We start from the raw sequence: 15881 nt of genomic DNA, 5'->3' as shown, positions 1-15881 counted from the left end.
GCTTTTTTTTTTTTTTTTTTTTTTTATTTTTAAACTGATTTTTTATTGTCTTTTTTTTTTTTTTTTTTTTTTAACTTCATGGCCCCAGTTTAGCTCCATACAAGCTTCCTCCACAGGAATGATTAAAAAAAACTCATAGCCAGTTATCAGCTGCTGCAGCTGATCAGGTCTAGGGGTGTGATTACTTTTCACACTGAACCAGGTTCAGTTGGATCGACTTTTATTAACCCTAATGAAAAAAATCGTAATTTTAAAGTTTATGTAGAGACGAATTATCGTGGTAAAGATGAGATTAGAGGAGAGTTAGGAGCCAGAAATCATCCACGTCTGGATCGGAAAATTAGCGGCAGGAGGAGGTGGCTGTTCTGCAGCGCCCCCTACTGGGATTGTCTGAAACAGGAGAAAGATCACAGGCTGGTTATGATTAGATTTCTCCACGTGGCAAATTGACGTTGGTTTCCTGCTGAGGAAGACGATGAGCAGCAGGTTCTCCAGAGCGCAGCATGAGCGGCGGCAGATATGCTGATTGTTTCATGTTTGTCAGAAATGACTGACGCTGGAGCTCAGAGAGTTTCAGGCAACTAAACATTTCAGAACTATCACAAACATTCAGTTCACATGTTGCTGCGCATTATTGATTTCAATGAGGCGTCTTCTATTAAAATTAATGATTGATTTTTATTATTTATGATAACTGGATTATTGAAACATGACATGATTTGTCCTTTGAAATTTACTCACATTTCTAAATATTGAGTGTTTTATTTGGATTTAGCAACACAAAGTGGCTTCTATTTAGCCCTTTTACTGTTATGTTTCTTAAAGGGGCAGTATTACATAAAATCAACTTTATTTTATTTATTTGTAGTTTTCCATCAAAAACAGACCTGGAGTGTTGCTTGGATTTACTCATATTTGAGAAATCCATTAATCTCCATGGCAACCATTTAGCTGGATGGCCCTAACCCCGAGCTTGAGGCATAGCTCCTCCCCCACTCAGCTCCTTCAGACTAGCCAGCAGCAATTAGCAAACAGCTACTGAGCTCATTAAGAAGCTGCTGCTCAGAGCTGCTCTGGTGAAAATGTTGTTAAAGGGTTAATAGGAGCCATGTTGGGATGACTTCCTGGAGTCAGAGCTTCAGAAAGAGCAGGAGTTTCGTAAAGAGACAGAGGCCCGATTTCAAGGTGCTAAATTACAAGGTCATATTTGATTAATATAACATTTTTTACAACTGAATGTACCATAGTTACAAAATATCACTATGTGGCTGGAAAATACATGATGCTGCCTCTTTAAAAAAGAAATACAGTTATCCAACAGCAGGGGTCGAAAGTAACTAGTTACATTACAGTTTATTTAAAGTAAATTACTCATTTGCATTCTTAAATCTAGGTCCATGTCTGGCCAACAGTAAACAGAGTCAGAATTAAACTGTATAAAATCAAGAAGTATCAAACATGTGGAGGAAGTTTCTCTGATCAGATGGGACCAAATCTGAACTTTGTGTGGTGGCAGCATCATGCTGTGGTGATGCTGTTCTTCTCTGGAGCTGATGAATGAATGGATGAATAAATTTCTTTCCACTTTACAGTTTGTCCCAGTTTGTGTTTGTCTAGAACATACTTTTGGGATTAATGAAATACCAAAAGTATAATAAAGTGTTTGAGTGTACGTAAATAAATAAAAAAACAATAATAATTTTGCATGACACTGTAAGACATGCATCTATCATTTATTAAAACATCTTAAAATATTTACAAATAAATTAACTAAAAGTGGGGCTGGATACGTGACAATGTGCGATATTAAAGAATTTATAAAGAAAACAACAATCAAATTCAGAGTTTATTAGAAGCAGAATAAAGGTTTTAAAAATTATGGCCTCATTTTTAATAACCACATTTTTTGTTTACAGATCTATGGGTAAATGCATAATTGGAAAGCAAAAATACATTAATTTAAACACATTAATTTCTAATGAAGAAGAAAATTGGAATATGAAACTATTTTTTATTTTTGCTTATATTTTAAGTTTTATGGTGTGTGTATAAATTAAATATATTTATTTAGTAAATCCTTCCCAGTTGTATCACTGCTGTAATCCAACAGGAAGCAGACCAGTCCACTCTTAGTTTAGAGCAACAGTGACATCTAGTGGCCGGAAGAGAGTTCTTGAGTTTGCAACAAACTCAACTCAGCAATGATGAGACCTACCCACCGCGAAAATACCAACTTACTTGTTCCACTGATATATTTTCTCATTTTTAGCTCGGAAATAATGTAATCTGTCTCTTTACTTTTACGTTTTCATCAATATTAAGGAAATATTGACTTAAAAAAGTTCCAATGTCTTGAAAAGTTATAAGTTTGTTTTGTCTTATTTCAAAAATCTGAGCAAATCCACAGACAATACTCCAAAATATGTGAAGAAACATCAAGTTTTAGAATGTTTTTCTATTCACTATTCCTTAATTATTACATTTATTTAATTGTATTCACACAGTTCTTTTGGGTTTTTTCGCAGCTGTGTCGGTTTCTTTGGTTATTTTATTGTCAGAAGTGTTTCCATTTCAAATCTTTCTTTTTTGGGTTTCAAACATTTTTTTCCGCTTTCAAAATATTTTTTCAGTTTCATTTTTTTTCTTTGAAACAAACTTTATGGCCCCAATTTAGCTCCATACAGAGCAGCTTAATGAATTTGACTGGCAGCCAATCATAAAATGAGCATCAAAAATATAATTTAAATATATTATTTTAACACATATTTTAAAAAGCAAAGAAAAAAAAATTTAATAACAGAAAACAAAGTTATGATTTAAAAAAATCTAGATTGACTGCTTTCATGGTAAATTATTTTATTTAATTGTTATTTTGTAGAAATCAGTTTTCACTTTGACTATAAAAATTCTTGTAATTGTATGACTGATTTGCAAAGGCTATAAAAGATAGCAATTACTGTTGTGTGAAGTGCAGACAATTTACTGTAAATTATAATATAGTTTTTTTAAGTCATTTAGCATGAATGTATAATTTTAATGTGTTGATATTATCCTATATGTGTACAGTTTTTATACTTACTTAAAGTATTTTAAATGTTTTTGTTCATGATTCCCTATTTTTCATCACCTTGTTAGGTTTTACGTAGCTTTGTTTTTTATGTTTTTGTCCACTTGTCGTTCCGTCTGTAACGCCATGATCAGATCCTCTTCGTCGACCAATCAGAAACGACAATAATCGTACCATGGGTGGCTTGCTCAACGCTGATTGGTCTATGTTCATGCGAAGCAATGTTTACCTGTGTTGTAATTGGTCCGTCAGCTTCCTTTAGTCGTCTGCTCACGCCCCTTACCTTTGATACAGGATACAAGCAACACAGCGGCAGGAAGGTGAGTAGCTCCGATGGATCTGCTCTATAAATCTTGAAAATTAACTTTGCTAAACCACAGCTCATGTTTTTAATACGAAGTCAAACATTCAGAGAAATCTTTGGTGTCTGTTGTTACTGGAAATGTTACGTTTTTCTCGTCCAGTTTTAAATCTTAGGGGCTCAGCGGATAGTTTTCTATAAAAGAATAATTTATGTCACTATATACTAGTTTTTACTGTTTTTTTCTGTTTAATAATGAATGCATTTGTACAAAACTTTTAGTTAAACGAGTCTTGCTCTGTTTCGGGGAACAGTAACTGACCTACTTTTAAGACGGGTTATGAAATGTTTTATTTCCTGCTGAGTGAATAATCTGGAGTCCAATAATTAAACTACGGCAATATATGAGTGAAGTATGGCTTTTAGAGCTATTAAAACCATAAATTCAGTCCAATTTTACATTAGAGTAATAAAAGTAATTTATTTTTGTAGCGAAATTTTTTTATCTGATCTCGCAGAGGAAACTGCTGACTGAGCACAAAAGTTTATTTGTATAGAAGTTGACAGCTTACAGTGCTCCAACTCACCATATTAATGGAAAGCTTGGTGGAAGGAAGAAGTGTAGTAGCAACAGATGACAACTGCAAACTTGATAGACTTATGAGGAAAAGTCAACTAAAGGTGTGGACTGCAGCTTAAGTCAGAGTCCTTGGGTTTAGCGTCTCTTAAATTCAATTCAGAAATACTTTGCTGGTTCCAAAGAGAAATTAATTATTGTTGCAAGTCATATGAGTCGTTGCATCATATGACATTGTGTGAAGAGTCCTACCTAAGCCAAGGAGAAAACATCTGGCGTGGTGGATAGGAGTAACTCTGGATTACGTGGTGTTGGTAGTGATTGTATGATCACCTGTTGCTCAGCTGGTGGCTTTAGTGAGTGGGTGATGGGGGAAGTCTACTTTTTGCTGACCGCTTTAAGTTTGAATGGTTTTCGTCTTTGATCACTGTTGAAACCTGCGGGTCCATTTTTATGCTGCCTTTGGACACGGATGTCTGTTATTCACTAATGTTGATTTTTGAAGATATTGATGCAAATATAGCAATCTTAACTGAAACTTGGGTTTAAGTTGTGATCAGCTGGCATGTCAACAATGATTCCTCTGTTCAGCTGCTCAGCGGTCCGATGTCCATTGTTCAGATGGATTTGATTGTTTTTCCACTCTGTAGTTCGGCAGACTTGGCTGGATTGGGAACCAAAGTTGAAACTTTTGTTCCATCTCCAGCTGCTGTGGTTCTCTGTCACACTGCATTGTGTCAAACCAACCAAACCCTTTTAGCAGCCTGTTCCCCTCCTCGCCTGTGGAGGCACTGCACCAACATGAAAACCTCTGAAGAAGACACTGAGCGCAACTTCCTTCTTCACAAAACTTAAACAAAAATGTTTTGTGAAGAAACATTTTGAAAAATATGACGGCACTACATTTTTGTTTCCATTTGGTGAAGAAGGAAATTTCTCTCAGCGTCTTCATCTGAGGTTTTTGTGTCGTTTCCTTCAGTGGTTCTTGGTGCAGTTCCCCCACAGGCGAGGAGGGGAACAGGTTGCTCAAAGGGTTTGGTTGGTTTGACTCAGAACACAGAGATTGAGCAGATGATGAAGTTCTGGTCCCAATCAAACCGAGTCTATCAGACCATCAGGTGTGAATAAGACTTTAAAATTTACTTCTAAACTTGAGTTACTGAAAGAAATCAACTTTTAAATGATGTCCCAGATGTTCAAGATGCAGCTGAAAGCTTTTAGTTCTTGATGTTTTCACAGTAAACTAAAACCAGACATTAAAAGTTGCCCTGTTGCAATAAGCAATAAATCAATTAATTGCATGATAAATCAAAACGAGCTCAACAATTTTCATTTGCCTGATTTATCTACTAAAAACTGGATGATGTTTTGGTCTTAAGCTGTCCTTTTTTTTTTTTTTGAAGGACAATTTTGTTTACAAAGTCTTCATCATTAATTTTATTTGTTGTTTCTGTTGTTTTGCTTATTTATTTTGGATAATTGAAACTTAAATATTTAACAGAAAATTAAACAGTTCCAGAGTTAAATTTTCATTAGAGTTTAAAGTTTATTCATCTTCGAGAATGTGCTCTTGCTTTATTATGCTATTACCTGAAAATGTTTCCCTAGCAACAATATTATCATTTATCGCAATAACTTATGTAGCATTGTTTGTTATTGTGACAGGCCTAATTTAAAGTCTCAGTTTTTTTATTTCGCTTTAAGGTTTTATTTTTTATGTTTCTCTGTTTGAAGCAGCCATGGACCTGGTGCTGAACGTGGCCGACCACTACGTCCTGACGCCCTACGTCTACCCCGAGTCGTGGGCCGAGGACGGCGCCCTGCGGCAGATCCTCAGCCTCCTGGTGGTGACCAACCTCGGGGCGGCAATCTTGTACCTCGGCCTGGGAGCGATCAGCTACTATTTCATCTTTGATCACAATCTGATGAAACATCCACACTTCCTGGAGGTATGTCGCCACACGGTTGCCGTAGTAACAGAATGATTGGCAGCCCTGCAAAACCAGGCAGACCAGCAGACTTTGTTCCCTCCATGTTTGGAGAGATTTAAAGGACCAGCTACCAGATATTCCATTCAGAGGTGGATAGTTTTTTATCTGAGCAATAAAGTAGTTGGTTTGGAAATAAGCAATAAATCAATGAATCGTTTGATGAATTAATAATTTCCATTTGCATGCTTGTTTGTTTTCCTCCTGTCTCTCTTTTTTACTTCTGAGCTTAATGAGCAACTTTGTTTACAGAGAGTTATTAGTATTTTAATAACTGATACCTGCTTGATAATGAAGTCACTTCCACCAGTAAACCACCAAGCAGCTTCTCCGAATGTCCCGATACGCTCCCAGTCTGAACCCGTCATGTCGCCTTTCAGCGTCCATCCATACTGAAATAAACCGGCTTAGAGCTGAACTTCTGTTTAACATGTGTCATCTTCCCTTTGTTTCCCAGAATCAAGTTCAGAGAGAAATTAAGTATGCAATGACCTCCCTGCCCTGGATCAGCATCCCCACCGTGGCCTTGTTCTTTGCTGAGGTCAGAGGTTACAGCAAGCTGTACGACAATGTCAGCGACTCCCCGCTGGGTGAGGAAAGCAGCCTCCATGTTGTCTGATCGTCCTCCATGTTGTCTGATCGTCCTCCATGTTGTCTGATCGTCCTCCATGTTGTCTGATCGTCCTCCATGTTGTCTCTGCCTCCTGCTGTGGGACTGACGTCTCCTCTGTGCTCTCAGGCTGGTCCGGTCTCTTCCTCAGCATGATCTCCTTCCTGTTCTTCACTGACATGTGTATCTACTGGATCCACCGCTTCCTGCACCACAAGCTTATTTACAAGGTGGGTAAAAGTGTTGAAGGTCGTAATATTATGAGAGCAAAGTCAATATGACACGAGCAATAACATAAGAACATGTGCTGTGATATGAGAATGAAATCGTATTAATATGAGAAAAGTCCTAATTTTTTTGAGAATCTCTACATTGCGGTAAAATGAAGTTATACTTTGGTATGTTTTACAAAGAAGGACAAACTTGATCCTCTAACATCAGCACTAGGTAAATTATGATCAGCAGCTGGTCTTTGAAACAAGTCAACTTAGAAGAAAGAACCACAAAATGTCCGACCTGGTCAGATCTTTAAAACTCTACTGAAGCTTTTTTTCTCATAAAGTGACATTTTTGTCGTAATTTTATGACTTTCTCCTGGTAATATTGCATCTTTATTCTGATAAAGTTATGACTTTATTCCTGTAGTTTAAAGGAAGACAATCTCTTAGTCTAATCTTAATATTCGCTGCCTGAAAAATCTGAAAGACACTCTGTTTATAATTCAAATACAAATGTATGAATCCCAAAGGGAAATTAAATACTAAATATGAATGAAATTATATTAAATATTTAATATTAAATATAAATTAGACTATATTTAAATGTAATTAAATATTCTAAGTGTTTCAGTTGATCTAAAACGGGAAATGTTTAATCTAATTAATGTCAGACAGTGACAAAAATGAGTTATTAATAAGTTAATTGGATTTCTGGTCAGAGGTTTTCTTCCTTTTCTAGTAGAATATTCATGTGAGGTTGAATACACTGTTCTCATGTGACGTCACACTTCTTTAAACTTTGTAACTGATGACCATCTTGGCAAGCAGTTGTTATGGAGTTGCTATGACAACAATAAGCAAGTCACAAGCTTACAACTATCTCTCGCCTTGTTCCTATCTAACTTATGAGCCACATTACAACTATTACTTGATCACAACCTTTGAGTATCTACTCACCTGTGTGTAACAGCGAGATAAATATCAGTGATATTTACTGTAGTACTTGCTGCCAAACTAGAAAAATTAGCTTAGCCAATGTAGCTTTTAGCTGCTAGCTAAGATGGCACGGATCGCTTCCTGTTCGGACCGGTGGGAACTACGTGTTGATCTCCGTTCTCTTCATTTCCATCAGATGTTCCACAAGCCACACCACATTTGGAAGATCACCACGCCCTTCGCCAGCCACGCCTTCCACCCGGTCGACGGCTTCCTGCAGGGCCTGCCCTACCACATCTACCCCTTCCTGTTCCCCCTTCACAAGCTGCTCTACCTGGCTCTGTACGTGTTTGTCAACATCTGGACCATCTCCATCCACGACGGCGACTACCGCGTCCCCGCCGGCCTGACCGGCGTCATCAACGGCTCCGCCCACCACACCGACCATCACCTCTTCTTTGACTACAACTATGGCCAGTACTTCACCCTGTGGGACCGGCTGGGAGGCTCCTACAGGCACCCGTCGGCTCTAATGGGGAAGGGCCCCATGGAGCTGGTTCGGAAACTGCAGGCGGAGGGAAAGTTGGGGAAACGGGAAGTGAACGGACATTCTCAGAGGAAAGAGGAGTAGCAGAGTTGGGATTGATTGCAGAGACGATTCGCTAATCAGTTGCAAAACTGAGAGGAAATATTTCCAGTTCATGTTCGTCATATAAGCTGATCCTGATGAACGAGCTTCAACTTGCTTTGTTTCTTTTCCTTCAGCAGTGGAGTTTTGTGCAGTCAACGTTTTTTAAATTAGGGCTGAAACACACATATCACGACAAATGAGTTTCATCACGTTAGTCAATATCAATAATTATTGGTTAGTTTTCTGTTGTAAATGTCTGAAATATTGCCAAACTGGTGACTTTATCAACAGTTTTCTCTCCACGTCGTTTTTTTATTTGTAGGCAGTTATCAGACACGGTGGGGAAACTCGAAACCGCTGCTGTGTATGTTACTCAGTAAGTTGTTGCTAGGCAACCAGTTAGTCGATGCTACTCACGTTGCTTAGCTAGCTGTGAGAGTTTAAACGGCTAAAGCCTTTCCTCTGCCTACATCCCCCAGAATGCCGTTCGGTTGTGAAACAGAATTTGGTGAATATTCCAAATATTGAATATTCTATTGATATTGATTTATTGTCCAGGCTCTAGTTTCAATACAGCACTTGTTTTTAAGTAGAAACATCTACTTCCTAACTCCAGGTGTTTTTAAAGCTCTCTGTGAGAGGTCCTCAGGTTCTGGACAGACCCTCTTTTTGTTTTGGACTCTTGTAAGGAACAGCTGGTGATGGCCGGTTAGTCTGTGAATTTATTTCCTTTCCACTCAGATCTTTGCTCCAGTCGCTCACTGGGCCTAACTCTGGAACCAGTGTTGCACAACATTAGCTGTGTTTCCATTACAAATGTGCGCAAAACTTTGTCGCTGTTCTGCTCATGTTGAAAAATACAATTTTGCAATTGCGCTGTTTTCATTAAGTAGGAAACAAAATGAAAATCACACAGGAATAAGTTTAAGTTTTGCAAAATAAACGGATTTCAATATGGGTGAACAACCACATCATGCTAACACTTTTCTAAATTAGCTTGTTTCAATTATTGAAATTTATTTCTGAAATGTCAAATTGTGCAATTACATGGTCAATGAAATGCAGCTCCTGTAACAGTAACAGTGAGGTTCTGATGGAACGTTTATCCATGAGATCCTTCCTGTTTGAAGAAACATTTAAATCGGCCACCAGTCAGGACTAAACCAGCAGATATTTCTCTGTGCTCATTGGAAAAACGATTGCTTTCTAAATCCTGACGCATTTAAGCTGCTTTCTCGGCTTTCATTCATTTTACTTTATTAATCATAATTTATGTACAAACTTGGCTCCCTTTCTTTGTACTTGTAGATTTCTCTGGTTGTTAGCGACATGTGGTGTGAACTTCCAGCCTCTCTTATTAAATATATTCTCTGCTGTGTAGAGTTCAAAGGTCACATCACAGGTTTCCAGACACAAACTTGATTGAAATGTGCTGAACAAACAATTTTATTCTTTTACCATATTAGCGACAAAAAGAGGAATCTGGTTCTACTGGAACTTTTCCTCTCCACTGTCACCACAATTGTGAATTGGTGCCATAAAATAAACTAAATTGACTTGAGCCGGTCTTTAGCTTGAATTTTAGCTCACACTTCAGTTCAGAATCCAAAAGAAACGAATCGATTTACTCTAAACTCTCTATTTATGCTGTTTCTAAACTCAAAACAAAATCACTGAACTAATCAGGAGTATTCTCCAATATACAAAACACTTTCTGCATGTTCAATTGTCAAATTTTACACAAATGTATCAAAACAAGATTTATTTTACTATACCTGTTTCAACACATTTTTTCTTCAACATTTCCCAGTAAAGTTTTATCGACTGAGTACTTTGTACTATAACAACACCATCTTGCTAAATTCACTGATTTAAACAGTATTATTTTTTATTTACAAAGTTATAAAAACAGTGAAAATATGCTAAACTTAGTAGAACCTGTAAATTTCACACTTTTTGTTTATTGTAGTTTTTACTGTGTTTCTCTCAACCACAGCTGCTGGTTTATTACCATAAAAATAGATTGTAGTTTTAAAAAAAAAAAAAAATTATGGAAAGACCTGCATCTTCCCCAGCTAAGTGCCTGTTGCCATGGGAACTCACAGAAAGCAAAACAAGTTAGGAGAAAATGAGCGTTTGTTTTAATTTATTGATTTATCTTCTAACACAGCAATGCTTGGAATGAGCTGATTTTTTTGTAAGCTTGTAAAATGTAAAACAGCATGCCACTAACACGCCAGTTTTGTATTTAAAAGAGCATTAAATACAAAACTGGCGTGTTGTTTCAGAAATGTCCACGGGTAGTTGTAATGTCCTGAATAAATGAATAACATAAATACACAGCAGCCTTTTGGTGTCAGATTCAGAACTGCTCCTGAAGAGAAAAGCGAACCGTGATGGAGAAGCTTTTCTACACGTTTCTGTGAGGCGGCTGAGTCCTCCGGAGGAGACGAGCGACCGGCGCCTTCAGCAGAAGAAGAAGGGCATCCAGAGGAAGGACCGCATGGCTGCCCCCGCCGCCATGCCCGCCAGTAATCCCAGCGCCACGCTCTCTGCGACTCCATCAAACGGATCCCTCTGGACGATCACCTGGTGGGTTCCTTCAACATAACAACACAGCAGCCACTGTTACAGCTGAATCCTGTCTGTTTGCTTCTCAAACAAGTTTTTTTGCTCCTCAGACTGGTTAAGTTTTGAAAGGAAAATTCAAGGACATTAATTGCTGTTAATATCTTCTACGGCATATAAGAGCCATTGTAGTTGGAAGAAAAACAGGAGGAAATTTCTGCCAAAAAAGTTAGAAGTTTATTTTTGGAAAAAAATCTAAAATTTCTGAGTTCAAAAAAGCTGAAAATTTGCAAGAATAATTTAAGAAATTCTGAGATGAATATCAGACATTTTCTAGAAAAACAAATCTTTGATTTCAAAAAGTTGCAAATCTAGTATAAAAACGATCAGAAATTTTAGGATTAATCTCAGACATTTTCTAGAGGAAAAGAAATCTCAGATTTCAAAGAGTTGTAAGTTTGCAAGAAAAAATCTGAAATTCCCAGATTAATCTCAAATTTCCTAGGAAAGATAAAAAAGTTCAAAAAGTCAAACATTTGCAAAAAAAAAAAAAAATTTAGATTAATTTCATGTACTTTCTACACAATATCTGAACATTTTCTGAGCTCATAAAGTTGAAACTTTTCAAGCTCAGAAATTTTTGAGATTGATCTCAAAGTTTTGGATTGACTTTTTGGAGCTCAAAAGTTTTTGGAGAAAAATCTGAGTTTAATTTCAGAATTTTAGTTTTTCTCTCTCAAATTTACAACTTTTTAAACTCAGAAATGTTTTTATTTTGTCTAGAAATTTTCTGAGATTAATCTCAGTTTCTTGTTCGCTGATTTTGTCATGCAGCCATCTTACCTGGTCCCGCTCCAGGTGTGATGTAGACAGTGTGGTATCCGTTCATGGGGACGGCCTGGTAGGAGTCATCATACGGGTCGTATGCAAACACCTGCACAAAAAAAAAACAAAACAAAAAAACATTGTCATTATTTTCAGCAACAAGTTGACAGGTGAAGGTCCAGAACCGACAGGGGACACAGAACTCACCGGGTTTCTTCTGGTTTCAAGCAGAGTCAGTTTCCATGCTCTGAATGAGAACAAAAACCCGAAATGAGAAACTGATAAATGTGCTTAAATTAAAGGCTGAGCCAGCAGGTGGGGATGTACCTACAGAGACTCATCTTCACTGTTTGCGCACAGGTTGAGTGTTGAGCCTTCTCTGAAATGAATCACTACGAGGTTTTCCCTGGGATTACTCTCTGGAGGGTTCACACCTACAGACAGACAGACAAATGGGGTGTTACTTTCTTTTCCCGGTGACTGCAGTTTTACAGGTATTTCTGCGATGTTTACCTCCACACTCCAGACCAGACCGGACATCGATGCACGATGTTTTCAGACTGACTCGCTGCTCTAACTCCCGCCGGCTGTCGCTCTTGTAGAAACACAGGCTGCCGTCTATCCAAAGGTCGCACCAGTTCAGCTTCCAGCGCTTCAAAATGGCGGCTGCAGAGCAAACATGCATCACAAAGACATGCTAACGCTTTTCTGTAAAGGGATTTGATGCACTTTACTATCATTGGTGATAATAATTGGTCACTACTGATCCAGCTTGTGGTGTTCCTCTGGGATCAGTCCTCGCTCCCCTTTTATTATAGAACCTGAATTAGACATTATTTTATTTAAATAATTTGGTATAATCCTGTATTTTTCAAAATTAAGTGTGTAAATAGATTACAAAGATAAACAGTGACTTTCAAAACACCTGTAAAAAAATCCTAGTTGTTTAAGATAATTATTAAATTAAATGTATTAAATGCTTATAGGCACATAGTGCCATTTTATAGCATTTCAACTGTAACCTTCAAATATTATAAAAATGCTATACATATATAAAAAATTACTTAAAACTAATATGACTTCCTGCTTTAATGCCTTGAAATTGGGCCTCTGTCTCTTTAAAAACTCTTCCTCTTTCTGAAGCTCCGCCTCCAAGAAGTCACCCAACATGGCTCCTCAATTAAACCTTTTAGCAATGTTTTTACCAGCGTTGCTCTGACCAGTAGCTCCTATAATGAGCTCAGCTCCAGGTTTTTGCTAATTGCTGTTGGCTAGTCTGACGGAGCTGAGTGTGGGAGGAGCTATAACCCCAAGACTCACCCAGCTGAATGGTTGCCATGGAGATGAAAAGATTTCTCAAACATGCATGAAGGAATCAAAGCAACACGCCAGGTTTGTTTTTGATGAGGGAAAAGCTTTATAAGCTAGAAGGTTGATTTTACATAATACTGCCCCTTTAATTACAAATAAATTAAAAGTCTGAGGAGGCGCAAGCCAAAAATTAAAAAAGAATAAAATTTAAACAATGTTTTATTAATAATTACATTCTCTCTCTCTCTACAAACTGACTTCAGCTTGAGGAAACAAATTTCAGAAAAATCTGGTGTGGCAAATTGACTTCATTTCTGTCACATTAGAGGTGGAAAATCTTTTAAAATAACTTATTATAAATCATTTCCTTTCCAACTCTGCTTTCAATCTGTAAGCTTTCGAACCTCATGATCTGTGAGCCACTTAAAGACACAGCCGGCCGAGGACAATTAATAGGATTACACGCTGCAGAGGCTGCAGTTTCATAACCAGCATGGTGGGTTTCTGGAATATTCTCATTGTTTTCTACAGAGATGTTCAGATTATCCTGAATGTAGAATAATGAATATGTAGAAACCTGATGTTGGTCAGTTTAAGATGAATATGTTAAACCTTTAAAACAGCAGAAAACTGTTTTAAAACTGATGTTCTTCAAAAACATCAAAAACTGTTTTATTATTTTACACTGAATATCAGTTGATTAGCAAATCTACAATAGAAATACCTAAAAACATCCAAATTTCTCTGGTTTACTGCTTAAAAATATAAATAGTTCCAGATTCTGGAGTCAGATCTGGATTTTTGTTTGCAAGACTAAAGGCTTTTCTTCTGTATTTGTCTGAAATATTACTGTATCTTTGGAATAGAATTTTAGCTTTTGTACAATTTCATATATTTGGGGGTCTTGTTAATATTTTTTTTCCTTAATTTTCTTTCTACTACTCTGATTCTGGAAAGGGCGATTGTATTTTTCAGATAAAGCAAAAAATGAAAATTAGGTAACAACACACCTATATCTTAAATTCGTTTTTTATTTTTTTTATCTAAATATTTTTTATAATACCGCTATTAATACTAGTTTAAATAGTATTAAATATTTCAATGACTGTAAATGTGTGACCTGTTAAGTGCTAAAAGTGACAAAGTTAAGTAAATACATATAAAAATATAGATAAAATTTGAAAATATTCTTATGAAATTTAAAACAACGTATCAGGAGCATTGTTGATAGAAAAAAGGAGTAAATGTAAAAAATTGGAAATTTCCAAGCTTGAACAGCAGGAATTTTTCTACATTCTGAAATTTTCTGAATTTCAAAAGTTGAATATAATCAACTTTTCAAGCTCACAGAATTTCCAAATCTTTCCAGAAAATTTCTGAAATTAATAAAAAAAATTCTGAGTTCTTTTTTGGTGGAAATTTACTCCTTTTTTCTACAACGGTCCTATTAAGCCATCGTACGAACTTTTTAGATCTATAATCTCTACATAAAAAGATTTGTCAGTATATAATTAAGATTTTTTACTGTGTATACATACAAAATTATTCGGTACAGTTATTTTATATGATTATTTTTTATAACTTTCAGGTTCAAAGCTTGTAAGTGTAAAAGTTAGCATTTTCTAACAGTGGGTGGGGCTAAAATGGCTGCAGTAAAGGTGATTGGTTTGAAGTGAACCCGATTGTGGAAATAAACCAATCAGACGTTAAAAGCCAGAATGACATCACTTTAGAAACACAGAAGTACAGAAGTAATTTTATGTGTTTAAGATACTTTCCAAAATGTATATCAATCATTCCTTTTTACATTACTCGCGGCTTTTAAATAGTTGAGAAAATAAATAAATGATGAATATATTTACTTATTTGATTGTGGCACTTTTTGATTTCCGTATTCCCAATATAAGTTTGAAATGTAAATGAAAGAGAATCTTTGAATAAAATATTCTAAATTTACCTTTTTGTTTTGGGGTTACATGATCAAAAATAATAGGAAATACTCACTCTGTCTCCACAGCCAGCCTGACTTCAGGAGCGCCATATTCCTCAGCTTCAGTCAGCTTTGTTCTTTCTGTTTCAATAAAATTCCAGCAGAAGTTCAAAAGGGAAATTGCCTGATTTTATTGGATGATTTGACTCAAATTCCTCCCCTGTGTCTGTTTATATTCTCTGCTGCTGGCAGATTATTGTGCAGCTGACTCACAGGATCCTTCTGGATTAGGACGCCACGCCTCCCACCCAGTTTACCCTCGCTCTTTCTGGGCTGAGGACCTTATGTGTCTTCATGAAGATATTTAAATATCACAGTAGATGCTCAGAAACAGAAATTGCAGTTTATTCTGCCTCTGATTTCTGCTTTAAATTACAGCAGTTATAACACGTTAATCTCTGCTCTGAGATAACAAAATAAGGATTAGCCTAATAGTCCCCAGGTCACAAACAATGACATCATTTCCTGCTGAGAAGAGTGTTTTCTAGAACCTGTCCAGATTTTTGCTCTCTTTATCCAGGTAAATAAAACCTTTAAGGGATGAGGTGATGTCACTCATGAAAACCTTAAATAACAGTATTCCATAATAAAAACTTAAATCCCTGAATAAAGTATTTAACATGACAGCAGAAGTTTTGGTTAGTGGAAACATGCTTCAGTGTGCAGATGAAACCCTGCATAATATAAATTACGCTTAATAACTCTTCAATTAAATGTTATTTAATTTACTTTTGGGATCAATAAAGCATTTTTGAATAAAATTTAATTCACACACAAAAGCACTGATTCAAGGAGTGTATAAATGTACGCCACACCTTTCAGAATTCTTTTTTTTTTAGTTGAACACAATGTTTCTTTT

General features: G+C 36.5%; 2 protein-coding genes across 3 annotated transcripts; one reads left to right on the top strand and one right to left on the bottom strand.

Moving 5' to 3' along the window:
• Nucleotides 1–3282: 3282 nt before the first annotated feature.
• Nucleotides 3283–8363, top strand: sc5d (sterol-C5-desaturase). 2 transcript variants are annotated; one of them, XM_015055257.1, is made up of 5 exons: nt 3283–3387; nt 5683–5894; nt 6391–6523; nt 6673–6773; nt 7894–8363. In XM_015055257.1, the coding sequence occupies exons 2-5, from the start codon at nt 5685–5687 to the stop codon at nt 8326–8328; spliced, it is 879 nt and encodes a 292-aa protein (XP_014910743.1). In that variant the 5' UTR covers nt 3283–3387; nt 5683–5684; the 3' UTR covers nt 8329–8363. The 2 variants fall into 2 exon arrangements, with proteins under 2 accessions (XP_014910743.1, XP_014910744.1); XM_015055258.1 differs by having other exon boundaries at nt 3332–3387; nt 5680–5894.
• Nucleotides 8364–9849: 1486 nt separating this feature from the next.
• On the bottom strand, nt 9850–15336 carry plekhb1 (pleckstrin homology domain containing B1). Its single transcript, XM_015055259.1, has 6 exons — nt 15037–15336; nt 12235–12387; nt 12053–12155; nt 11929–11968; nt 11740–11830; nt 9850–10928 (listed from the first exon to the last, which is right to left on the bottom strand). Exons 1-6 carry the CDS (start codon nt 15071–15073, stop codon nt 10795–10797), a joined length of 558 nt encoding a protein of 185 aa, XP_014910745.1. The 5' UTR covers nt 15074–15336; the 3' UTR covers nt 9850–10794.
• Nucleotides 15337–15881: the final 545 nt, after the last annotated feature.

Source organism: Poecilia latipinna, unplaced genomic scaffold, assembly GCF_001443285.1.
Source record: "Poecilia latipinna isolate Pla-1442-1.1 unplaced genomic scaffold, P_latipinna-1.0 Scaffold1306, whole genome shotgun sequence".
Classification (NCBI taxonomy): Eukaryota; Metazoa; Chordata; class Actinopteri; order Cyprinodontiformes; family Poeciliidae; genus Poecilia; species Poecilia latipinna.
This window is presented reverse-complemented; position numbering and strand designations above follow the sequence as displayed.

Coding starts and splice junctions, on each gene's coding strand:
- sc5d (XM_015055257.1), top strand. CDS start 5,685: ATGGACCTGGTGCTGAACGTGGCCGACCACTACGTCCTGACGCCCTAC. Junction 5,895..6,390: donor AACATCCACACTTCCTGGAG/GTATGTCGCCAC, acceptor TTTGTTTCCCAG/AATCAAGTTCAGAGAGAAAT. Junction 6,774..7,893: donor ACCACAAGCTTATTTACAAG/GTGGGTAAAAGT, acceptor CATTTCCATCAG/ATGTTCCACAAGCCACACCA.
- plekhb1 (XM_015055259.1), bottom strand. CDS start 15,073: ATGGCGCTCCTGAAGTCAGGCTGGCTGTGGAGACAGA. Junction 12,388..15,036: donor AGGCTGGCTGTGGAGACAGA/GTGAGTATTTCC, acceptor TTTGCTCTGCAG/CCGCCATTTTGAAGCGCTGG. Junction 12,156..12,234: donor GTCTGGTCTGGAGTGTGGAG/GTAAACATCGCA, acceptor GTCTGTCTGTAG/GTGTGAACCCTCCAGAGAGT.